Source organism: Temnothorax nylanderi, unplaced genomic scaffold (assembly GCF_030848795.1).
Source record: "Temnothorax nylanderi isolate EJ_2023f unplaced genomic scaffold, tnyl_v1.0 TNYL_tig0014_pilon, whole genome shotgun sequence".
NCBI lineage: Eukaryota > Metazoa > Arthropoda > Insecta > Hymenoptera > Formicidae > Temnothorax > Temnothorax nylanderi.
The window spans coordinates 2,090,829-2,118,376 of record NW_027249076.1 but is presented as its reverse complement, the minus strand read 5'-3'; the positions used below and the strand labels follow the sequence as shown (position 1 = coordinate 2,118,376).

Genomic DNA, 27,548 nt, shown 5'->3' with positions numbered 1-27,548 from the left:
GTCGCGCGATTGTAAGTGACGATATTTTCGCGTGTCGTGAACTGTCGTGAACGTCGTGAGTGAGTGTGCCGACGGAGATGCGACGGAGGAGGATCGAGGAGAGGAGGAGGAAGCCTGGGAGGCATCGGGCGACGGCGGAGCAACCGTGAGGTGAGTGTTATTCGTTTATTATTTTGCTATCCTGTGGCGGATTCCGTCACTTTTTCAAGCGCCACTTTATTCGTTCATTACGCGCGATACTCATTGTCAGTGTGGCCTAGTTTACACCGATCTCTTGATACGCGTATCGAATAGTATATTTGAGCTGATCAGCCAATAATCAAACTAATTTACTAGTTATTTACTATTTAATACGCGTATCAAGTGATCGGTGTAAACTAGGCCAGTACTCGTTCGAGGTTTACTCCGGCGCAATTTCGCAATTTCGGAATTCGATCTCCGGCATAAGTGAGAATAAGAGATGTTACGTCGCGAACGTCGCGTCTCTCTTTTATTCCCACAATCGTAATATTATATTACTTGTACTTTTTTTCGCGGATTAATTACGCGAATGAGCTAATGCGAAAATATGCAGTCGCGCTACGGCCGCGATTGTTTTTTGCATTAGTATTTTAAAATCAAATACGTGTTAAAATAACGTTTTAAAAATTTAATGGGCGCGATATTTATTTATTTAAAATATCGATTATCTTGCTTTAATGTAAAAATATTTTTATGTTACAGATCAACGCAGAGTTACAACTTACAACTCCGCTGTTGCGCATGGCTGGTGAGTTATTTTTTTATTTTATTATCAAGGCAATGGAGTTGTAAAATTATATCACAAACGTTAATAAAATATATCTATGAGAAATGAGATATCATAAAAGAAACGAACAGTCTTTTTCTAACAGTTATTAGACATTATAAAATCTATTGCCTTAAAATAGACAGATATTTGATTTTTATTTTTATTTTCGTTTATTTTACACATAAAATCGTAACCGATAGTTTTATTTCTTGCTGCACACGCACACATACACGCACACATACATATAAATGTATTTTTTGTGTCATATTGTACTATCATTATTTGATATAATGTAAAATAACCAGACGTCGGTATATAAGATGTAGGTGCAAGATTACAGCGCTTTTCGTCTTTCTGAATTACCTTTTATAGATAATAATACTCAAGCATAGCTTTTGTCGATAAATTCGGGACTTTACACAAAATCGCTTATTGTTTATCGAAAATGTAATAAATGACACAAACGTGAGATTCGATCAGGATACTCTTTCTTTTATTGATTTTTCATTTGCATCTAATTTACACTTCAATTATATGATTGATGTAATGAATACGAATTTCCAAGTTTACGAATTATTCTTCAACATTTTTTTGAATGTTTGAAGAACTGTTTTGAATAAATAAAAAATATAATAATGCGACAACAAAGTATAAGAAAAAAAGACGTATCTCTGTGTCACCAGCAATATATAATATATTCATTTCTTTATCGTAAGCATTACACAAGATTGTCTACTCATGCAACGAAATTCTCTCTCAATTAATTTATACATATATTACGTACATGATCAATTTTTGCTTCATAATTATTGTTTCGTATGCATGGTAAATTAAAGTTAATCGAGCTTTCGTTTCAAGTTACTTATCCATCGTTTTATATTACTTACGCATCTGATTTTTGCAATAGCATTAACGGTTCTGTTGTACAATATGTAACTGATGTATAATAATAAAGTGAGACATGTAGCCAAGCATAGATACGTTGCATAATAATGTATCCATGACATATCGTGTCCATGATACTGTAAATGTCTCGAGTTTGGAAATTTCAATACGTGTTCCACATGCCACACTGCCCTGTCTATAGGTTTCACTAATTCATCCCGCACGATCGCCGACATCGTTTTGATATTGTTCAAATATCTGTAATTACAATTTTGGCATTATGTTGCATATCAAAATCGTATTCTGTTTGACCAATGTTTAAATACTAGTCGATAATTCTTTCAAAGATTACGACTAATCAATTATTATTTCTTTTGACGATTATGACTGATTTTTTCGTGATTTTAATGCATTTCATTTAATTTGTATTTATGTCATGTTAATTCAAAATTATCACATAATTATTGTATCGTTAAGAAATTTAGGATTATAACGTGTACTAGTTTATACAAGACATAATTTGACAGAAAAAGACTATAAGTTATTCGGCTTCGTTTAGATTAGATTTACCTTTTATAAATGAGTACGATACAAGAATAGCAATTGAGAGGGCGAAATGCTTTCAGGATTAATTTTTCGAAAAGTCACGCTACCGGCGCGATTCTGTGTTGGAACCAGGTCATACTCACGTTTTATTTTCGACGATCTCCCTGAACGTTTGTACGACGGAGCTTTCGGTTATGGTGTCGATGTCCAGTGTCAGTCCGATACCGGCGTCTAGGATTTTACGTGCGTTGAAATACTGATCCCCAAAAAAGGGAATTGCGACTACCGGCACGGCATAGTGCACCGCCTCTTGCAACGACTGCAATCCGCCCTGCATCATATACGCTATCACCTTGGGATGCGCTGTATATGTAAAAGCGGCGTAAGTGCATAAAATACCGTAAAATGATGCTTCGCGGATTATTTGCTCTTGAGAATTATTATACCGAGGGATTTGGTGTGGCGTGTGGGGGACAGTGGTAAAAGAGCGCGACGAAAAAAAGAGAGAAAGAGCAATGAGAGAGGTGGAAGCGAAGTCCTAGCGTTGATCACGAGCGACCAAGAGATGCGACGCGAGATTTCATAAAAATGTCTGCATTGTCGTATTTATTTTTTCGCGTCGCACTTTACGGCCGATTGATCGCATTCGAATATCAACGCGCGCGGAATTTTCCGACGAAATTCTGGCCGATGTGCATTTTTTTTATCGTCACACCGGGAATGTCGGGGGAATGAGATTTTTTTTTTATTATACGTAACGCGATACACACTTCTCAATTAGAACATATTTTATCCGGGGAATTTGTGCAACAGTTACCTATTAGGGACGTCTTTTTCATTATATATTTATACGATCTTCTGAAAATTTTTTATTTCAGAAATTATTAAAGTTATTAAAATTATAATTAAAATGAAGGATTTCCTTAAAGAGCAATTGTGTATATATTTCCCAATAATAAGATCTTACCGTTCGCTTAAATGAAGGAGTCTGTTATTAAAGTTAAATTTGTAATTTCGAATTACGAATTCATATTACACGCGATATTACAAAAAATCAAACGCTTTACGTAACGAGCGTTCAAAGTTATTTTTGTGGTGTCACGTGTAATATGAATGTTGAGGGTAATACGAATATCGAGGGTAGATAGATGTCAAACATAGACACGCGCAATTGAAAGGTATTATATAACGAGTAGTGATACATCGATAATCCCGAAGTTCCGATATAATTGCGTCGTTTCTTCTAGTCACCATTCGTATTCCCAACACTAATACGTTCTTCGTGCAGGCAACCGCTGCCTGTCTATCAATGTGCATAAAACTTTGTGCACGCTTGTGCATTTGCATCGAGCCAGTTGCGTTACTGCCAACAGGAGTTGTTTGTCAGAATTTCCCGCGAGAATTTCACCGCCGCATGCGTCATGAGTTATCGTTTCACTTCATTCCGCTGTACTAGTCCGTGGCTGTATTTTCCTTGGTCGCGATAGTATTGTGTTGGCAATTTTTTTTTATCCCAATGCTTACCCTTAAGCGACTTTCGCAAAAATAACGCGTTTCAAGCCATCCAAAGGCGGGAAAGGGCCTGGTACCGACGTGTGCATCGGCCTTTCTTATATTCCACGTTGCTTTTCTCTTTGATGTGACGCGAGAGAGCGAGGCAAATGTTGGTCGAATTCAAACATCCGAGTAACGCGATCTCGATCGGGAGACAGCTTTGATGATCATTTCGAAACGTGCGGCAGTGATACCGTTTCGATCGCCGGGACTTTGTTCGATTGGAATCCAGCCGCGTGCCTCTCGATATAAAGGGGAATACTCGTTTCGTCTCTGACGTTAAGCGATGGCCGGAAAATAGCATGCCCGCGATATAACAACGTAATTAAGTTCACAAATCGTTTAAAGATTCCGGAACCATGAATAACACTACGTCCAAAGAATGTTGTGCCTATTAGTCGCGAAAAATTAACATTCCTTGTAGATGAAAGTAATGCTAAAGTTGCAAGTTTGTTGAATATCTGCGTGCGATGGTAGGTACGTCCTTGTCGTCGTCGTCATGGTTGAAGTTTCTTTCTTGCGCTGAATTTCGCTTAACAAATCCGTGCGATTGCACACGTTAATAAAATAAGAATGTAATCGTTAAAGGTCTAAGTATAAGTTTCTCAACTCATTTATGGTAATAGCGAACAAGCAGTTAGAGTACTTCGGCAATATATGAGGCTCTTATGAGATCATTATCGAACAATTAAGTTGGAATTTTACATTTCGTTCGCGAGCTGGGAAAGTTTTAGTACATACTTATATAAAGTAAGTTAGCAAAATTGCCTTCTTTAGTAATCATTGCTTGCGACCGACGAAATTGAGATTGATTCACAATATTTACTGCATTGACTCGATAACGATTTTCGTTAAATTAAGCAAAATGTGTAAAATCCATAATTTCTTAATTTTAATAATAGATTTTATAATAAATTTAATCGGCTTTTTTAATCTTTAAGAAAATATCTTAATGCATTAATTTTTGAGTTATATAAGCACGATTAAATTAAATAAAATTAAATAATCAAATCTATAACAAATAGCCTCCGACAGCTAATAAGATAATTCGCCATTTACATCATTATTTCATTTTATGTAGTTATGTGTTGCTATTACTAAATACTATCCCTAAATTCAAAATGTTGCAACAACTTTTGACATTCTTTAACATTTTCCTTGAAGATAAAATAGTTTTGAATTTGATAAAGCATCTATTATTAAGAACAATGGAAATATTAATCGACTCTACTGGCCATTATAATCGCCAAGACAATACGACCACGATTTGGTTCGATTATCGATCGTCATGTAATCTTTGATACTTATATATAAGCATCTCATTTAAATAATTTCGGTGTTTCCATCTTGTATTATGTCTATTAGAAAATAATATGCTACGCCAACCAAAATTGTGTTTCAAGTCTGACGATTTGTCGGCGCGCAGTTACTTTGGTTGGAATAATATTGTTTAGTTTAATACAGGTTATTGCGATAAATATTATCACATGCCTCAGTGGTCGAATTGGAACGACACCCATCACGGAATGAGGGAGGTTCCAGGTTCGAACCCTGGCTGAGGTAATATTTTTCGCAATAAATTTAATTATTTAAATGAGATGCTTATATATAAGTATCAAAGATTACATGACGGTAATCGAAATCGTGGTCGTATTATCTTGGCGATTATAATGGCCAGTATTATAGAGTCGATTAATATTTCCATTGTTGTTTATTATTTGACTGGCGAAGTAAAAGTGATTTATTCTATTATTAAGATTAGAACCAAGCATTGTGGATTGTATTGTAAATACAATAAGGATCATAGCTACATAAAACTGAAATAAGATTGTGAAGTAAATTCTCTCTCTCTTTCTTTCTTACACGATCTATTCTTTTTATAACTTTATCGATTTTCTATCTTCAAGCACAAAGAAATTCCAGCATAGAATGCTTCTCATCAAACCGTTTTGTAAGTGCATATCTCGCGGCGGTTGATCCGCTTCTTTCGAAGAGTACGAGGTAAAGAGTTGGTCAATTTAGCCTTGGGCAGCCTTACCGAGGACCGCTTGTTGAGGCACCCACTTCACAAATTTGATGTTGGGCGGATGAATAGCCATGTTGCCGTCATGTTTCCATAGAACTCTTTGCTTGAGCGAGCCTAGGGCGTTGCACAATGCGGTCAAAGGTCCAGCGGGTAGTTGGTCAGTTTGCAGATTTGAGCCAAGAGAGAAATAAATAGCACCATCCTGAGCGTTATCTAGGAATTCGCCAATAGCCTAGAATAGTAATGAAAATTGTATTTAATGAGAACTGAAAAGTGTGACACATATGCTGATAGATACGATATATTTTGGCTAAAATAGTATCTCCAACGACAAGTGATACATGCAAAGAAATTTGAAAATATTTTACAACGTTGCAGACTTGAATAGAAATAACAGTATTTTTAAAATTTGTATTTTAAAAATTGCACGACCAATTTTTTATTCAGATATAAATACAACTATTTTTTTTGTAGAATAATTGGTTTTTAAATATAAAACAAGATAACTAACGGAAACTAACACATGAAGCACAATCGAGAGCATAATTTATATTTATTACTAAGAAATCACGCGTTTTCGTTGCAATTATAATAACTGAATGTCATTTTGCCATATATAGGCATTGTTGTTTTATAAAATATGTTTATTCGCCATATAACTTTTTTATTTTCAAAATAAGTTTGTAAATTTGCGTTAGCAACTGCTGCGATAGGATGCAAATGGAACCGATTGTGCTATTAATGCGATTGATATTACTGATAATGCAACTTCCTTTGTTAATTGCGAAACCTGCGCTAGCTTTTATGGAAGACATGGCGACGGTGGTTCCATATGCACAGTGTGTAGCCGAAGGCTTTGTCCTATTAATTATAACTGTTCATGGATTTCGATACATTCTGGTGTATGTGTATAAAGACGATCACATTGCCGCGGTCACGTTCCGTTCTCAATATTATTCGGGATCACGTGGTAACTGCAGTTATCTTTGCGCATTGTCTTCGTAGTAGTAATCAAGCAAACTTAAAGGAAACTAACTTTAGTAGAATCAAAAGGCAGCTATAAAATGTTTAACTTTTATCTTCTATCGAGCTATAATTCTTGTAATTATTTTTATATAAATTTATTAATCAAATCATCTCTTTCTCTCTTAATAGATTCAAAATATAAACAAATAATGTGTAGCTAATGTTTATTCAAATTTCTAATTTTAAATTAAAATCCAGTGTATAAAACTTTAGTCTAGTTTTAAGTTAAAAAAGAGAAATACTTTCAATGATTATATAAATGAGTATTATAACTCAATTATATACTTAATCAGTCATGTTAAAATTAAACAATCGTTATAAACGAACATTTTCGACAGTGCACTCTTAGATTGACGCTGAAGAACGCAAACAGCAAACAGCTATTGTAATATTGGGTCATCCTATAAATAACGCGGTATTTTCAACTTAGTCAGAATTAATGCTGCAATATTGCGTAATTGTGACAGATATAGGTGGGGGGACATATATACTGCTGTAAAGTACGATGTTTTTTTTAGTATTTGAGTAAAATTTAAGCAGTGAAGACGTCAATTTAATAAAATTGTTGACCCGTCATCAAAAACTGCTTATGGGATAACTAGTTATGGGATAACACAATATTATGTACATAACACAATGTAGAGGTGATTCCACAGTTATTTTTTGTATGTAAAGGATCTTCAATGAAATACTCTTCCAATAATATTTTCCTTGTCGGCCCTTGGGAGACTTAGAACGGTTCGCGGTAAATAGCAATGATGTTTACCTTTACGTCGCTACGCTGAGTCGTTGGTAAACTTCTACCAACTGACTATTATTGGTCACCTGTGAGAATGGTATGTATTTCCCCGGGAGAAATCATTCTCGTACGACACACAATATCGTCTTTCTGAGACGTATTTAAAACTACGAGAAGCGAAGGTTTAATCGACGTAAAAACATTAACTCTCAGATGCTATACTCAGGTGGAAGAAATGCGTTTAACTCGATAAATTGTTTAATTCCATTTTATGATCTATAAATGTCTTTTACTAAATGTACGATTTAATCGTAAATTAAATGTACGATTAAAGTAAGCTTGAAGCAAGTGGAAGTAACGGCATAGAAGATAATTGTCAATATAATCTGTGCCTATACAATTTTGTGCATTTAATAATTTACTTGCAACTTTATTACTTTTTTGATATTAAATAATTGGAGGATCTTTTTTCTGGTGCAACGTCAAAACTATTTACGCGCACATCATTGTAATTGTTTCTTTTTTAAACACAGTTGTAATTGCTTACCTCAGGCAAGGAACCGGGATTTTCCGAAATATGCAAGCTGTGAACTTCGATCACGTGCGGCAGTAGTGGCTTTGGGTAACCGAACACGTGATTGTTGCCCAGAATCACTAAACTGAAATTTTTATCGATGTCGTAAACGGATGTACCAGGTGTCAGCTCGTTAGCCATGCGTTGAGCCTTTGGTAGATGCCAGTATCGATAATATAATCTTGTGTATGTTGTGTAAAGGATATTCACTATACGCTCGTTGATTGTCATTCTGTCCGTGAACGGATACGTCATGTCTGGATTAAAATTAGGGTCATCTGGATTTCCTGTCGATCATGACATTTTTTGAATAAAACAAAAGCGTTTTGAAAACTAATCGTTTACAAAATGCGACATATTTAATCGTGAAATGTAAAAGTTTTAAACGTAACCTCGAGTTTTTCGGAGATACTTGTGAGTTATATGTTGCAAATAGGAGTATAATAGAAGTACTCTACTATGCGATGCACTTCTTAAATTTGTTTTACAACTACTTTTCTTTTATTGTTTTCGTTCGGACGACTAGAGAAACGCGTTATTACACGGTAAATTTTCTCGCGAGTGAAGAGAAAGAAGCGCGATGTGTTACAGTCGGTGCAGTACATTTACTTCTTCGAAAACTCAACTCGGTGATTGGGTCAGATCAATGGGGAACGTTACTACTTCGATACGCGGTCCGCCTTCGCAAAACTCCGCCCGGCTTTAATTGAAATATTTCAGTAGCAGCCATGGCGATCCATTTCACGGTCTATTACGTTCATCCGGAAGAGTACTTTCGGGTATCTTCAATTACGTCGAGGTAAAGGAATCGAATGGCGGCGAGCTGGCGCGTCGTCCCTTTCGCCACCTTTTCTCCGACGCTCTTCGGGTCAGCCCGGTACAAGTTAAAGCACTACCGAGTAATCTATCCTTTTCCACGAAGACCCGGACTCCGATTGCTCGCACTTTCTGCTTTAACGACAATTTACGTCAATTTCCGCGCGCAGTAACGACGTTCGTTACCGATGCCAACCTAGGTGAGTGCGAACCCGGTAGAGAAAGACATTGCGGGACGACAGTCTGACCAGGCTCGCATTACCGACTTGTTACCTGGACTGGGTTACTTTTGCAAGCAATAAAATTGCTAGGCCGGCGAAATCGCGAGAGTTGTTCGACGTGCACGACATGCTCACCAACGGAATCCATTACGTAGGGCAAGTTGCCCACGCTCAAAAATCCAATCAGCACGGGGAAGTTGTAATGCTTTACGAGGGCGTAATAACATTGGTACCATAATTGCTCTATAATCATTGCGTCGAATGTCTTGTTGCTCCTGTAACAAGTAAATTTGAACTGGATTTGTTTCAGCGTGTTGTTCGTAAGACTATTAAAATCATAGGACTATTAAAGTTGTCGTTTGATTTCCGTCTCCGTATTTACATGGGGCGACGAAAACGCGTTGTTAATTTATGTTGCAGAGTTTCGTATAATCCGCGATCATTAATATTTTGATTTAGTTAATATTTGGGAATAGATTTTTGGTTATTTTGTGCTTAATTACAAAATTTATTCATAAGTTAAAACAAAACAAGATTATTTACTAAAATTTCCTGATTATAGCTAGTCATTATTATGTTAAACTTACGTTATAAGTTCGTTAATGGCAGGACTAAATAATTGATGTCTGCATATGTAATTTGCTCCCCACAAATTTTGATGGAGAAGCGCATAGGCTCCCATATGTCTATCAAAGATAAAATTCAAGATTATTAATTTTCTAGCTATATCAGCGCTGTCATTTAGTCACTTAAGTCACTTTTTGTCCCTTTTTTTGACAAGTTACTAAAAAATCACTATCGTCTAAAATGGGTCACTATAATAGTCATCATAGTTAAAAAATCGCACGGCGTTTTAAATAAAACGCATTACGCGATTTTAAAGAAAACAAACGCGTTCTTAAAGCCCGGTGTCCACGATGCTAGAACTGTGTCCAAGTTTCGGTTTAAGCCAATGAAACTGCTACTTTTCTGTAAGAGCTGCAAGTTGATTGGCTTAAACCGAAACTTGGACACAGTTCTAGCATCGTGGACACCGGGCTTAAGAAATCGCACGTGATTTTCGGAAAGCCCTGTGTTTTCCTTATTATTAATTTTTAAACCATGAAAAGAATTTATTACATGTTTGGCTATCCAAAGATTGTTTCGGGAAAATAAGAGTAAATGTTTGTTTTTGCTTAAATGGTCTTAATTACTCTAAAAATTTTATAAACAATGTCATTTTTGATTACGATTTTAATGCCTAGAAGGTTACTTTTTTGTCAGTTTTTTTCTGTCAGAGAACAGTCACTAAGAGTTTCACTTTTTTTTTGGTCGGATGACTGGATGGCAGCGCTGCAGATATGAAGGAACCCACTTGATCTGCACGAAACATAATAAATGTATACCTTAATCCTGTGCAATCCTTGCTTACGTACGAGAATGACAAGTCAACGTTTTCATAATTCGGTGGAGGATTCTGTAAAATAAGAAAAATTAGAAAAAAATGTCAATTACGAACATATAATAAACTTTTTAATATATATATATATATATATATATATATATATATATATATGTATATATTAGAAATATATTTTTATAATTATCTTTTTATATAAAAATAAAAATGTAATATAAAAGTAGAATAATTTTTAAATATTATAAAAAACGAATAAATAAAAAAGATATTTAAATGATAGATCAGTAATTGTTACGAATTTAAAGGAAAAACCAATAAAGTACTACGATAGTGTAGTTTGTGTGCAAGGCAATTATGTTTTCGTTAGTTAGGTTTTATCCAGTTTACGTGAACAATTTAATCTCTAATTTTGCCACGAAAGAAACAGGACTATCAAGCCGTGAGAAGACACATTCAGCAAAGAGAAATGTTAGTAGAAGTAAATTGAAGCTAAACGAAGTTTGCGTAACTTTGAACTCGAGTTTAGAAAGAGAGAAAGAGAGATAGAGAAAGGAGAGGAAGCGAGAGAAGGATTACGCGAGACAGTAGATGGAAAGGAGCGAGACGTTAGACCGGTTAGATGAACGATCTAAGAGAACCTGAGAGAAGGATATCAGAGAAAAAGCGAATAGAACTGGGGAAAGTGAAATGACAAAAGAAAAGAAAAGCTTGAAAAAGAATTATCGAGTCAAATATCTATTTATCAGTCTATAACTTCTCTATAAATGATTCATATAGACAAATTAAATACGTGAATTTAGTCGTAATATAGTTTTGATTTGACAACAGACTGTTAACGGCTTAAAACAATATACGGTGAATGCAGTTAAAGTCGCAAAGTTTATCTAGACTAAACGAAAATAACTGTGAACAGTGCAATGCCTTGAGTCCTTAGTAAGCACAAGGCGGCTTTGTTGGTGGTAATTCTCGCAAGCAACGATATATAGGCAAGCGTTTAATCGTAACAATACCGGGTGGGTAAAAAGGGTAAGCAAATTAATTTTGCAGTGGCAAGTTTTGAACACATAATGAATGCCAAAATATCTTTTTAAGTCATATGTTATTTTAAATGACGTAATTTAATAAATTTAAAATTGCAAAGTTGTTTTATATATAAAATATGGAATTTTAGCTTTTATATTATATCCGAAATACCCGGAAATACCTGTTCTTCGTAAAACTTTCTAATATCTTCGCGTGGTAATTTTCATTTGAGATATTCCGATATAATATTTAGACAAACGACGCGTGTCAGTCGTAATGAAGGCAAAGGATTAGAGCGAAAAAATATAAGGAAAAAATTTACTTACCTTTAAGGGAACTGTTGATAAAACGGTAACCTTATGACCACGAGATGCCAAGGCTTTCATCAATGCTTGAAAAGATTGCTGGTGGCTGTAACTTGCGCTCGGACAAATACCCAGGATGTTGTATCCGCGGCTGTGTTGGAAAGTACAGAATAGTGAAATTGATAGCAATACGAGTGTCACGACGCGCATTTTGGGCACAGAACACTTTCGTTCGTGGATGCGAAACGGCCGTTCAATCTTTCAGGAAAGAATCGAGGCTACCGGTCTCTCGCAGGAATTTTTAAAAAGAACCCGAGCGACGGAAAAAAGACGAGGCGGTCCGTATGAAAAATTCAATACATGTTCCACGATCAGTTTGCTTGGGGCCACGGTAAATAAGTGAACGGGATGTCCATTGGTCGGGTGCTTCTCACTCAGCTTTGCGGAAGAAATAATTCAGGCCTCGTGTGCGCGGACCCTATTTTTATATTCGTTCAGAATACAAAGACGGTATTCATAGGAATGGTAGATTTCGAGGTATATATCCATATAGTTATCTCTCAATGAGAGTGGGGCTAATCGGACATCGTTATAATTTTATTGTCAACATTAAACGGCATTAGAAATTTCGTTGCGACATGTCGGCAAAAGTCGATAAAGAACGGATAGCTCTTTGAGATAGCCATTTGAGATATGATAGGAAAATGATATCGTATCATCTTAACAAAGTAATCCGTTAAAATAGCCAAATCGATAATAGAATTTACAGACACAATAATAGAACTTACATGATTACATAACTACAAAATGGAAGAATTTTATTTAATTGCAACATAAATTCAATTACTCTGTACAAATTCAATTCCTTATTATTGTATTTCTGTACAATTATTAGCTTTGGATCTAATAATATCTAATATAGTTATTTTTGTGTCTCTATAAGATTGATACGCACAATTACGACGTGCATAACATTAATATTGTGGTAAATCTTTTTTTTAAGACATAAAATATTCAAATAATACATGCGACACAGAAAGAGCGTAGTAGATGAAAAAATATAAACGCGCCGAAAAATAGCTGGGCGGAGACAAATCACTCACTGACGCACCATTACCTTCGACATATGACTCGCTCTTCCTCTTCTCGTTACAAGGAGAAGAGGTCCTAAGTTGAGCGTAAAAGATAATACTGTTGCTGGAAACGAAGAAATATCGGTGTCTCATCTTGAAGGGAAATTTCTTTCTAAAAAAAGCTTATTTACTTTGAATGGATTATATTTAATTTATTCTTTTTTTTTATTGTATAATCTATATACAATCTATAATCTTTTGTATCTGTAATCTCTCTGTGAAAAGAGAAAGAGATATATTTTGTACGGTATATCAAATATACTAATTTATGGAAGAGATTAAAAAATAATTTACACTTTTAAGAATTAAATTTTTAGGCGAGACCAAGTGTTCAGCAATATTGGATGTCAACGTAGTTATAAATAAAAAAACAATAATATGTAAAATGTTTCTTAAAAACAAGTTGTTTATTCGTTTGTAAAGCTTTAGTCGTGACGGATTTTTATAAATTCAGAAACACGATAAAAAAATTCTCATGTTTTCTCTTACATCTCAGTTTTATAGGTCAAATAAAATCATACGTGATTGCTTACGCTTCTGTGGTTGTAGGATGATGTAAATTAAAAATTTCTGATGTTGCACTATTGATCAACGAAGAGAAATATTTCAGTCCGAAGACAAAAGGTTTTTGCACGGCTATCGTAAATACGCGGGTTTAAGCACAGCGCATTACTTAGAGCTGTAATAACGCCGAGATACGAAAAGCTTCTCGTTAATTCAAGCCGTCGTGCATGTTGCCTTGATGCAAAAGCTAAGAATGGCGCATCATGAATGTTGTCTACGAAAAGTCGCGAAAAGTTGCCTTTCAGGATGGGCTATATGCTTTCTTCACGCAAAATTTGCCAAGAATAATTTTCAGGAGATGCTTTTTGAAATTATTTTAATTAACTTGCAATATCTCAGAAACTAGAAGAGACCGCCTACTCGGCTTACTTGAAAGCGCGTTTTACTTAAAGAAATTAATTCTCTATAACATATGTTAAGATCAAGGATATTCGTGCTGTATAAGTTTTTCTAAAATCTAAATAATTACCCATTTATTTTTATGACGTGTTTTGTGGTTAATAATAAATATTAGTGTTTTATTATGCCTTACTGCTTTTATGTGTTTGAGACTATTATTATTTTGCATATTTCTTGAAGTAATTTCGCGTGAATATAATGAAGCTACAGTATAACTTTAAAGAGGACCGTTGACACCGCAAGTAGGCGGCAAATTCGAATCATGTGTCAGAGTCAGATGCATCTGATAAGGGTTGAAAGCACTTTTGATGGAGTCGCGGTTGAGGTTTATCTTGAAACTTGAGGACAGGACAGGAATGTGGTGGTGATGAGGAAGGTGATGACTTAGAACTAAATTCAAACCATCAGGCAGAAAAGTGGATACTTTTCATGTCAGAGTATTTAAAAGTTACCTGTAATTAATATAATTTTTTATTTTAATTTCCTCTTTCTAAAATCTTTCTCTAATTTTTCCTCTTATTCCCGGAAGAAGAACGTATGTGCAATTCATCATATTGTCTGTATTCCTGTCATGACATAAAATATGGTTTTACATTTTATTTTATTTAAAAATGTAATTTTACATAAATGTTTCGTGCACAGATACAGGCATTTTAAAACACACATACAGAATATATATTACTTATAATATGATAATATGCTTAAAATGATGTTACGAGATCGTTAAGTATCAACGATATTAATATATCGAGAATTAGCTGCATGTCGGTAATTAAATTCGACTGGTCTCATGATGATCACGAACTCGTTTGTATTTATACCGTGCGTATTTTCCGCGAGCCTCGTGCGAGCGTTAATCCGCCTGTTGCGGCTGTCGCGCATGACAAGATGACAGGAGCCAAGCCTGGCTGGATTCGAATGGTCGATCGAACGGGCCAGAAGGACATTTAGGATATCTGTCATTTGCGGTTTAAATTACTCTACTGAATAATACAGCGTGTTCTGGACTCCGCAGCACTACGGGGGTGCTGCGCGTGCAGCGGGCGGCGGGAGGATTACGAGAGAGGAGGGTTGGAGGGAGGGAAGAACGATGGAAGAGGAGACCGGGGGTGCGCGCCGGGGTAGGTCGTGCGCCTGCTTTTGTCAAGCCGCAACACGAGCCGCGGCTTTAATACAATACAATACTGTCGAGAGGGTGGAGATGAGAGGTAGTGAGCCGGAGGAAGAGAGTTGGCGAGGAGGTTATGCTTGCGGGCGCGAGTGCAAGCGAGAGAAAGTTTGGTACGATAGCAAAATGCTGTATGTGTCAGTAAGTAACCGTCTAGATTTGTACGCCCCCTCGCCATTCTGGAAAACCCAACAGACTGCCAGAGGATGTGTCAGATTCAGCCGCGTATGTTTTGCAAGAGCCTTACTACCCGCTTCTCCTCTCTTTTCTCACTACACCATCCCTCTCCACCTCCCTCTTTGCTGTTTCGTATCCCTTTCTCTCGTGTCATATTCCGTAGTTACAGCGGCATAGTTACAGGGACGGATTTATGTGAAAACTGTTGAAATTTAAGCAGAAAATTAAGCTTCTAAGGGCAAAACTTGAAGCAAAACTTTTAGGGCGAAATTAACAAAAGAATATTTTGCAAATTATTTCGTACAAAGAACTGTTTAGCAATTGTGTAAAATAAGAAGATGTATTTTCTTTAATATTCCTTTATTTAATTAGCTAGTTTCTACTGATTACTCCAGAAAATTACTATTTTTAAATCTTGAAAACTAATGTCTCTGATTACTTTTCTCTTAAAATTTTTAGAAATATGAGTCAGTTTTTCAAATTATATATTGCGCAAAAAAGAGCGAAAGATTCATTTTCATCAGCATATATTTGCTTAGTTATGCTTCTGCTATGGACTTCCCAAAGATTGGTAGCTCCAAGCTTCAGAAAAATCAACATCCGCCCCTGTATGCTTGTATACCATCCACTTGCAAATCTGTCGCTATAATTTCCCCACCTCACGCGAGCCATATCCTTCTCGCGAATCCTGAGTTTTTGCTACGTCGCTTATGCAAGCGAAATCCCGAGTATCTGCGGCTAATTTCGCGGACCCTAGCGAGTTTCCTGCACGGAAATCTTCCGCCATATGGCGCGCGGTTGGTGAATCGCCGCCGCCCACTAATGTTTTGTTCCAGATCGCACAAGGTACGGCTGATTTTGTCATTACTGCATTCTATGTAGCATGAAATACCTACGAGTTTAATGTATCTCTTCAGGGTCTTGACAAGTGTTTCTTTTGTACGCGATTAAATCATTTTTGAAACTGCTGACAACGCGAACGTAATGATTAGTATATGTTGAGATCATTAGTGCCTCAATATTTTTACAAAGAAGAAATTGACTTCAAATTGATCAGAAAATTTGTAATCAAAGTTTGATGCGATCGTTCTGGACAATGTGCGCGTATACGATTGTATTACACATATAAAGTTTTTCGATAATGAGATAAGAATTCTATAAATTTTATGATAAAAGTTTTTCTAGAATTACAGAGAATTACAATTAAAGCGCAGCTTGCACGATTATGTACGCGTAAATATATATATATATATATATATATATATATATATATATATATTAGTCAAGAATTCTTTGCGAATTCCTAAATGAGTTTACGACACGGGTAATGAGATTACTTCTGGTCACCGAGCATTATAGTAGTAAGAGAACTCGCTGCATTTCTGAGTTGCGTCAAGGGTTACCCGAGTTTCCCCGAAAGGGTTTCGTTGATCTCTTTGCGTTTCTCGCACAAACTTAAGCATAACGTCAAGTTAGAAAAAGATAAATATTTACGAGCACTCTGTTACGCATTATGGAATTTTTATCCGGTCCGGTATGTAATACGCTAAAGTACTAGACGTAGCATTCGCGGAATATTTTGCGTTATATTGCAATGAAAAGTCGCCGTGACTATCTTAATATCTCACTTTTATCTCAGCTATTCTCGAAAGACGGTGATTTGTTATTTCGCGATCTCAGTTTCCTGTTTGCAATTGTTTAAAAATTTGATACATATCAAAAGTTAAACAAATTGGTAGGAATGGAACACTTTATATTCAACAGATACATAACTTACATATACTCGATATATGTGCTTAAATTTTACATCCTTCAAAAATTTAGAAATATTTTTAGAAATAAATATTGAAATTATTTAGTTTTGTCAATTTTCGTTACGCTCACGGCTCACGGATATTTACAATCACTCAAAATCCGCAGTATAACGTATGTCATCGGCGCGGCGAGAGACAAATCTGTTGCGGAAATGTATTTTCGATCAGAGCCGTTTCGGTCGAACGCGAGTATCTATCGAGATTCCATCGGAAGAACGTTTCGCGCACTTGATCCATTTACGAGATGAGCTTTCGGCGCAGGTGACAATAAGAAACCAATGGAGTATGTGAGGGTACATAGCAGCAGTGTATACGCCTATATGGACACCTAACTCGATTCTACATAGTCGAGGCGATTTCGCGAGCAGAGATAGGAGTCTCCGAGCAAACGATAACTGCACCTTGGAGATGTCGACAGAATCGAACTCTGTAATTTAAGACGTACTTTTGCATCTGCCGTTTCAAATAGTTATTGTCACGGACCTCTGTCGACATAATATTTTCATAATATTTTCACTACTGCGGAATCCTTTATGTAAAACGATGTTATTGGAAACAATGGACATTATTCCGTACGGGGTTCGTTTATCTTCTGGTATCTGTGATGTCGATTGTTCGTGCGCATTGAAATAAATTTAAATCGTGAAACTTTCGAAGAATCTTTTGGTCATGATTATTCGTAATCATTTTTCTCCGTTAAATTATTCTGTTCACACAAATAAAATATAAAAATATTTTATACTTTACTATATGTATTATACTATTCAATTTGGCGCAATATACATATATAATATTTTAGGAAAGAAATAATTAATTTTTTAATGTCATTTAAGTATACACATATGTGTAAAACTCTAATTTCTATAACGAGATCGGCCCATCGAACGGAAAAATATAAAGTTTGTATTAACAATGCGGACAGTTTTTATGTTTAAAGAGGAATCGATTATTTAATTTTTACTCATATTACCAGAACACGTGCGTATACTCATTACGCGCACACTTCTTTTTTTTCTGTCGCGAGATGTATTATTTCTCTTTTTAATCCTTTTCTATGCTCGGCGTATCCTCCTCTTCACGGCGGCGCATCTTTTAGAGAGCAACGTATTGTGCTTCACATTACAATATTGCGAAGTCGCCCAGCAGTGGAAGGTGAGGGCCGACAGGGGACAAAGTCGCCTGAAGAATATAAAAAGGGTAAAGCTGAACGAATGCGCAGGCAAAGAAGGGGAAGGGCGAGATGAAAAAAAGAGAGACAGATATATAATCTTGGAGTGCATATAAGATGAATAATGAAATGGTCAGGGACAGAGGTTCTCTAATCTTGCCGGATATAAAATGAAATTGTTCGTGAGAAGAAAGAGAAAGAGGGACGAAGAAGGAGAGAGAGAGAAAGAAAGAGATGTCGTATTGGCGGAGAACCGAAGAAAATTCGTAGTCGTTACGTTGAGTACGACTATCGTTTTTAGATTAGGTTCGGCGGGAAACAAGGTGGGAAATTTACAAATCCCTACTCGTATAACGAAATTCTTATATTGCCGCAAAAGATTGGGCGAGGGTATAAGAGTGAACTCAGTGAACACAATATTGAGCAGTACGCGCGATTGTCATGAATGCATATAAAAAGCTGTTTTATTGGAAAAAGAAAGATAGTAAGTTATAGCTGACTTACAAACTTCAGTTTTCTAAATGTTAATTATAAAGTTGACCAATGTAAGAGAGTTAATCATTAAAATCTCTTTTGAAGAATTGTAAATATCCGCTACTATATAGTGTTTCGATTGAACGATTAATCTAGCGAGTATTTTTATGGAGTATACCCATATAATTGTTTGTCTTTGCCAATTGCATAAGATTTAGAAAGCTTGTAAAATTATGCAATGTAAACTTTGAAATTAGAAACTAGATTCTGCGAGGAATCAACGATAAAGGGCAATCCGCAAGTACAGAGAGAGAGAGAGAGAGAGAGAGAGAGAGAGAGCTGCAAAATTTTGTGGCGCGGGCGTTGAATCAACTTAATTAAACTCCTTAATCCATTTCTATAACGTCTTAATTCCAATTCTGAAGTTTGCGGAAGAAACTTGCAGACGCGTTCGCATGTCGTTTTCCACGTTGAAATCCACCAAACGAAAACTGAAGGATTATACGGAGCATCCTGATGGAAAAGGAAATGTCGCATCCTTGCGATAACCAAGCTTGCCGATCGGACCTGTGCCAGATATTTTAATTAAAGACTTGAACGTGGAAACCAGCTGAGAGTCCATTTTATCAAATATTAAGAAAAGCGTCAAAGCTATTTAAAGCATGTTTTATCAAGTACAAACGAAAGCTTTAATTTTATAGCGACATAAATCGAACAAAATAATATAAACATAAAAGTATAAAGTTTATTTTATCCTACAGTTAGTGACAATTAGTGACAATTTTCTGAGAGTTCTCGATAGCATTCCAAAAATTTCATCGAAAAATATCATGCTTTAAATATATTTTATCTGGAGTCATTGAAATAAAAATATTTTTGTATAACAAAAATGTAAAATTGGCATCCTACATATGTTTAAACTCTTAGTTTTAGATTTAATCATTTGAATACCTTTTTGAAAAATATTAGAAACTTTAGAACTTATAACTCTAGAAAACTCCAAATGCTTCAGAACTTTATCTACGAAATGCTGAAAACGAAGTACTAAATTTCTTAGAGGTCACTTTATTTACATGAATATATAAAATAATACAACGCGTAAGTATAGTCCGATTTTTACGTATAAATCCTTCATTGTATATTATTTTATCCGTCGAGATTGATTTCTATACTGTATTTCTATACTAATGATTAACCAAATGAATAAATCATAATTCACGGAACTTAATTAACAGACGCTAATTGGAAATGATGTTAACAGATCAGATGTATACTACAGTGCTACAATTAATGAACAACAAAAATTGGATTACTGGCAAATTTAGTAAATTAACATTAACATAATGGTTGGTGTTATTTATGTAAAGCATGTATCGCTTGCACTATGCTAAAACTTTGAACATATTATTATTTAACATACTGCCTGTATTGTTAAATTTACATTGCTAGCATATATGGTCGAACATCTAATTCTACATGTGCATACCATTAATTAAAAAGATAATGTTACAAAGTCATCATTTTAACATGTTTACGTATAAAATTTATCGAATATTTTACATTTATTAATGGATAGGTATTTGTTAGGATATATTTTGAGTATTTGTGAAGATATATCTTTTGGTTTCTTGAACAATGTATACGATTGAATTAATTATTTTTAAAATAGAAGTTGCTTTGTCTACTCTTTCTTTCTCTAATTTTTTAAGGATTTTAAAGATGTCATATCATTAAATACAATATATTTTTCAATAGAATATATTAAAATTTGATCAACAAAATTTTAGACATAATAAAATATTAAATTCGAAATAAAACAAAATATGGAAGTTATTATTTTTTAATTATGTGAATATAAATGGATATAAATTACTTTTGTGCTCTTATATTCTATCAATTATTGTCGGATAAGAATGTCAAAAGGTTGATATTTCTGTTGAATCGAGAGAAAGACATCAGTATTTAAATTAGCTATCAGTCGAACCATTGGTAGACGACATTGTAATAAAAGTAGTACGTGTCAATAGTAACGATTTTTTACATAACATATATTTTCCTATCTAAAAACACTTTTTTCTATCCTATCAAACATCCTCGGTAAACAGCGGTTCTATATAGCTCGATAATTGAAAGAGCTATGGATTGCATTTGTTGATCAAAAAGTTACTGTATTGTGCGTATTGCGGTTCTCTCTTTCACTCTCTCTCTCTCTCTGTCTCTCTGTCTTTCTCCTCTCGTTATTTAACAACCGTTTCTCCCAGAGGCAAAAGGTGAATCGAGTATTAACTGTTTGCCAATTTCTGGCGTGATTTAAGACCGTCGACCTGTTTGCTACTGGGAAATCAGAAAAGTTACCGTTAAAGCCATCGTAGCTGAGCTATACGAACTGTCGCAATGTCGATAAACGTTCATAACATTATTGGAACTGCACCGTGTTCGTTTCGATTCAACGCGGATCCTATAAATCGCGCGTGTGCGAGCGCGGTTTGTATCGATCGACCATCGCAGACTCTCGCCAGTGTGAAATTGTTTCGCGAATTCGTTTCCGCGTGCATCATGCATCGTTATGTTCGAATATCGCTGAATTAGATAATAATGAGAATATTGTTCGCGCGCGTGTGTGTGTGTGTGTGTGTGTGTTACATCGGGTATTATTTAAATTGATTTCTGTGTTGTGCACGTGCACGAATATTGCGGGGTGATATCGCGTCCGTGTTCAGGAAGCGAGAAAGACGTGACATTAAACTGATTAATCCTAATTTATGTATCACGTATGAAAATCGTGTCAAACGTATTATTCCAAATGTGTCAAATGACATTTCTGTCTCGATTAATTTATCAAACTTTGCAACTCTCTGAAATTTTGTGGTAAAGTTCACTCATGCGCTATCTCGAATCTAAAATTTCCCGATGTAAGAGTTTAATCCCCCGTGAAAAGTCGTATCGAATAGAAGCAGATTAAAATAGTTTAAATTATAAAATATATAAACATTTAAGGTTTACACTTTACCGTTATATCTCCTCGTTATTTGCCGAACGTCAGACTCTTACTCTCGTGCAATTAAGCATGGGCTGCATTAAATATACAAGGAGTGTCTTTGTGATACGACGGAACTTTTTACACTGATTACACCGTTGGTGCAAGAGCTTCGCTACCTGCTTCTTCTGGCTAAGCCGGAAGTCCTTTGAGAGAGAATATCAGTATAGAGTATATCTAGAGAGTATACCTTTGCATTACGTTATATAAAACTGTAAGGTATCCCGCATAGGTCGAATAAAAAAGTGATTTTATAACGAAGAATATCGAGAACGAATATGTGCGATATAGTTTTTGCATCGCAGGCTGTACGCGACATATCCCGAGATCTATCAAACATTGCGCGCAGATATAATACGTAATACGTAATATGTTCGCGAGACGATAACAAGAATGTATATGAGTTGGAGGGGTGGAAGGGAGGGAAGATTTCTTTGAACGTGCCTCGCATCGTCGAAAGGGCAAAAAAGGGGCAAAAATGGAGGCACTCGCGCTCGAGCGTGCAATCCCACTGACGTTGCATCTGCTAAGAGCGTCCAATGTCCTTAAGGATTGGAAAGATCCGGAATAAAACGTAGCCAAGGGTGAAAAACGTCGACTGATGTAAAGGTGATGAATTCTGTACACTTATCTGTGATATATATATATCTGGTAGACACCGGAAGAGCGTCGAAACGATTTGTCTAGACGTGTGATCGCTATCGCGATGTTTAAACAGCATGTGTTGTTAGCTTTAATTATCAATAAAAACAATGAATTTATAATAATGTTAATGCAATATTTTCAATATTCCTTGTTAGAAAATCTATTTTTATTGAATTTGTACGGAATATAGTTTTATATAATGTAATGCAAAAGTATAACTTAGACTAATATAATTTTATACATCTTGGAAGGTATATAATTAGTCGTTACTTTACTATTTTTGAAATAATTAAAGATAGATTTTGTAACGTAGATATTTATTGAAGGAAATATACGCAAAAGTTATAATTAAATGTAAATTACAAATTTATCTTCACTATAGATGTCAGTTAAATTTTAGATTATATAGAAATAATTAATTCGAGACTATTGTTAGAACGTAGATCTTAAAAAGATATATAAATTTTTAACATCTTAAAGATAATATTTGTTGCAATATATTGTACACTCAATAAAATGAAAATAATGAACATAATGCAGATAATAAATAATTTACTGCGAGTGCGCGTCCACATGTTTGAGATATTTTCCATTTTGCTAAAAAATTATAATTTGTAATGCCACAAGGCAATTATAGCTGAACGACATGAAAGCCATCGATTCAGAAAGGGTTTTCAAGATACGGATTACATAAACACCTATTGTATACCTATTGTATACACTTAATGGACTTTCATTATTGAACGCGTTAGCAGAGCATACAATATCCATATCATTGCGCCTGCTGATAATATATCCCGATGGTATGTGTCGTACTCATGAAATATTTATTATTGCTCTTTGCGAGCTATAATATATGGAGAGTAGCGCACAAATGACAACTTCAAAGCTCTTCAACGTGTTGATAATCAATTAATTTACTCGTTAATTCTAAACGACTAATCGTTCTTCCTCTAGTCGATTTAAAAAATATCAAAGGGATCTTAGCACTTTGTTCGACTGTCTCTTTGTCTTATTCCACGAATTAGATCTATTCGCCTCACGTCGGTACCCGATACCGAAAGCGCACATGGCTCGAGGTAAACCCATCCTTAATACGAGCACGGAGAAGGTTGTCGGGCTCGACTTAGCTATCCAGAGACAGAGTGGCGATGCCTCGCAAGCGCAGCTACGCATTTTTATTGGGTGCAGTAAAGGATCTATAAGCGGTCGCTTAGGACTCCGATTAATAAGATTTCCAAGTTTTCTCGCGTAAAACTATAAATATATTAAAAATAAAATTATAAATTGTTTCTGAAAGTTGGATAGTTATTGGTTGATTTCTGTAAGCTTTTGTACATTTCCGTTATTTCTAAAGTCAAACACGTGATTTTATAAATTACGTTTGTGTGTCAAATTCTGAGTGCATTCTTATGTAAATCATATAGATTAAAACAAGCATGTTAAATTTTTCTATTTTCTTTTTGGAAAAAATTCTAATGTCTTAAATTTTTACTCTATCTTACATTGTTATTTATTCCGCTGTCCGCAAGGTAATCTATTGAATACGACATGATCCTCTTCGCGCAAGATATTGCCGCTCGTTCGAACCGGACTGTCCGAGTCAAAGGCAATCGCCTGTTTATAGGCAGTATCCAATCTACATTGGACGGGTAGTGGAGGCGTTTACACCGCTACTGCTGCTTGAACAAACAAGATGTAAATTCACCGTGCCGCGCACTAGGCAGGAAGCAAGTAATTAGACGCGTTGTTGCGGGGGTCGAGGCTTTGAACTCCCGTTTCGTATCGAGGCCACTGTTTTCTCCTGTTCTCCTACCCTAGCTTCCCGTCCCTTCTCCCCTGTTTCGTAATTCTGTGCCTCCCTTGTTCATCTTCTTCGGGGGTATACACAAGCCAGCGGCCGCGTTTCGCGTCCGGAGTCCCGCATGTGAGCGCGCACGTCCACGCGTCCGGTCGTGCGGCAAGTACACGTAAGGATACACAAATTTCGATCGTTTACGGTGATCTATCGCGCTAGGTCGCCGCGTTGTTGGAATTTTAATGAACGGGTACATAGAGACGTGAATTGCGATGGACGCGCCTGCCGTTAGGCATATATCGGTGTACGTTAGTTAAACCATTAAATAAGAATGCGGATTAATTCGTGGCATTTACTCTGATGTTTCTCTCTCGCTTTGTTTACTATATTATGTTATACAGGATATAAAGTTACCTCTTTATGAAGAAAATAGAGCTTTTGATAAATAGGTTTTAGGAACACTCCTATAAAAAAATATATAGCTTTAATTACACATCTAATCAACATATTTAATTCATATATGGAAAAAATATGCAAGACTGTGTTTTATTTATTTAGAATAAACTTTGATTTGTGACACAAAAGAAGTGAGATATTTAAAATAAGGTATTTAATTCTATACTCTTTAAAGATAGAAAAAAATAAGACAGAAAATAATAATACAACAAAGTATAGATGAAGAAAGACCAGACATCATTATGGGCACAACATATGCAAATTATGTATTTATATTACTGTACCACTTTTATATCATTATTCACTCTTTGTTTTTAGCATTGTTCATCGTTCACAATACAATAGCAGCATGCGAATGTAACTCTTGAATGTTTTTGCTCGTAACACGTATCGGAAGGTGAAAGAAGTGCTAACAGAAGGATTTCGTTGGTTCAACAAAACCAACGTACGAACCGACGTTGCCTTCTACTTTCCGTCCGAGTGTAAAATCTTTTCTTGACTCCTTCGCGGTCGCATACGGAGAACGGCGGCGGTGGAGGAAAAAAAAAGATGGCGGAGGGCTTTGGAGCAACTCGCTGGAGTACCGACCGAAGTCCCTGCGGTAGTCTCCACTTTCAGTATTTACTATGTTCGAGGAAAAAGTGCTAGTGCTTTCGAAGACCGTTCTCGTTCTGTTCAGGAACGTCTGGTCTTCCTTCACCTGCTTCGCCGTACTATTACTTCGTTCTTATCCTTATAGAGTATTGAATTAAATATCGCATTTTAAATCTCCCTTCTCTCTTTTTACATGTTAAATCAAAACGTATTACTTTCAAATTCTGAATTTAATTGCGTCGGTTAATTTACTGTACGATAATTCTCTTCCTGTTTTGCTTTCATTATTAATGAATAATGTATATAGAAGAAAACATCAAAATATTCATATCAATTTAGTTTACGACATTCGGTTTTGTTCATTTTTCGAGTAACGTCATTAAATGAAGTCATGTCATAAGTAATGTATCTCAAGTATAACGGATATCTCTATGAAAGTTGAAGAGAAACGTACGTGATACGCATCTGATACAATGCTTCCGCGTCACACAGTTATTCTACACGTTACGTCGAGGAAAAATGAGTTCTTTTTTTCGGTGAGAGCCACGTAAAATATTCAAAAATTGCTACAGCCGTGGTGGAAGGTGCTTGCCCGCGGAGGCATTCCTTGAACGTCGTTAGGGGAAGCCCTTGAACGCCGACGAAGGGCACACGACAGACAAACGAGAGGGTCGAAAGAGCCTGCAAAATGCACGCGGCGCGGAATATACCGAACCATGTATATCAAACGGCACGACGGTTAATATTGGATTCTGTCGGAGGGAACGAGCGCAAGGATCGAACGTGTTTCTCGTTAAGTGAAGCAATTACCCAGACCTATCTGTTACTTAGAACACCGTCAGCACCCACCACAGCCTTTTAGTTTTGAAGACTACCTCAGCACTACGTCACAACCTGCAGCGCTGTGCATTTTTGATTTCACTCTTTTTGTTTCGTTTGTTTCGCGGTGACACTTACAGCTGCATCAATTTCACTTTCATATATAGCTTACATAGAAGGATGAAAGAATAAAATGTATGATATACGTTTTTCACGTTATTTCATATTGCTGTTTTGAGGATGATGCATGGCTTCGTATGAGAGCAGTAGTCGACGGGTCTCGGATTCGATATCAATTCTCATCTTATATATTTGCTTCGGTTTTATATGAGATTGATTCGGAAGTTCAAGGAATCTGTGAATCAAGGAATTAAAGATGGTAAAAAAATCTCCGTTTTGAGAACCTATATTTTACTTTTAGATTATGATGGCATATTCTTTTCATATTGTTATTTTAGAAAATTAAGATGCTCAGAAGTTATTTAATTATTCAATTTCTTAACGTGCGCGGAGCAGAAACCTTTTCCACGCATCCTCTCGGAGTTTCCAAGTTAGAACCGACTCTTGAAAATATCTTCGAAAAAGTCCCAGGTTTTGTAATTGTAAATCTCATTATGTGACATCTCCTCATAGAGCTTCGAGATTCTCCCGTCGCGTCGTTCACACTGCAACATTCACATGCATTGTTCAATGTTTATAAATTCATAGATTTTTATCATCTATTCACGGATATTATAAAAAATTAATCTATTATAAACGTCACACAACTTTGCAAATTACGAAGTGTACCATGTATAGCTCAAGTGAAAGAAAACATTACCTGAGACATATCCTATCAGCGAGGAATCGAAGTCTCACACAGTGTCTTATCTGTACCTTCGTTAGTTGTAGATTATTAATTTATAATCACTGTAAGATTACAAATAGCAAATAAGATTCTAATTCGGAAGTTTCGAGAGGGGAAGTTGCGAGGAAGTCTTTCTTAACGAGTCAAAGACGTTACGAGTCACTCTTTGTTCAATGACGTCATGTTTCATGCTGCGCGAATCCCGCTTCCCCAAAATTTCTCTCGGAGTTAAAATCGACTCTGATTTGTTACTAATATACATTGTTAACATATAATAATATTTTTAGACAGACACATTTTCAATCATGTGAATATTTTTCGTACATGGGTTAAATCTTTATGCAATCAATTTTATATATGTAAAATAACGTAGAGGTTTTTCTTTTGAAATTCATAACTAAAGAATACTGAATCTCTCATAAAGCGTTATACTCGCATAAAGTACATGCTGCAAATTTTTACCCAAACGCGATACTTTTCTTTAGAATCTGCGCGTGTTTTTTTTTAGCGTGCTTAGTTTTTTATAACGCCCGCTTCCTGGCTCGATAAAT

General features: G+C 35.7%; 1 protein-coding gene across 2 annotated transcripts; it reads right to left on the bottom strand.

Annotated features, from left to right (window-relative positions):
- Positions 1-1,261: 1,261 nt before the first annotated feature.
- Positions 1,262-12,337, bottom strand: LOC139768175 (UDP-glucosyltransferase 2-like). 2 transcript variants are annotated; one of them, XM_071698115.1, is made up of 8 exons: positions 11,926-12,337; positions 10,563-10,633; positions 9,765-9,863; positions 9,313-9,452; positions 8,114-8,397; positions 5,814-6,033; positions 2,365-2,584; positions 1,262-1,933 (listed from the first exon to the last, which is right to left on the bottom strand). In XM_071698115.1, exons 1-8 carry the CDS (start codon positions 12,112-12,114, stop codon positions 1,627-1,629), a joined length of 1,530 nt encoding a protein of 509 aa, XP_071554216.1. In that variant the 5' UTR covers positions 12,115-12,337; the 3' UTR covers positions 1,262-1,626. The 2 variants fall into 2 exon arrangements, with proteins under 2 accessions (XP_071554216.1, XP_071554215.1); XM_071698114.1 differs by having other exon boundaries at positions 8,114-8,427; positions 11,926-12,336.
- Positions 12,338-27,548: the final 15,211 nt, after the last annotated feature.

Coding starts and splice junctions, on each gene's coding strand:
- LOC139768175 (XM_071698114.1), bottom strand. CDS start 12,114: ATGCGCGTCGTGACACTCGTATTGCTATCAATTTCACTATTCTGTACT. Junction 10,634..11,925: donor TATCAACAGTTCCCTTAAAG/GTAAGTAAATTT, acceptor CTTATTTTACAG/AATCCTCCACCGAATTATGA. Junction 9,864..10,562: donor AAGGATTGCACAGGATTAAG/GTATACATTTAT, acceptor TATCTTTGATAG/ACATATGGGAGCCTATGCGC.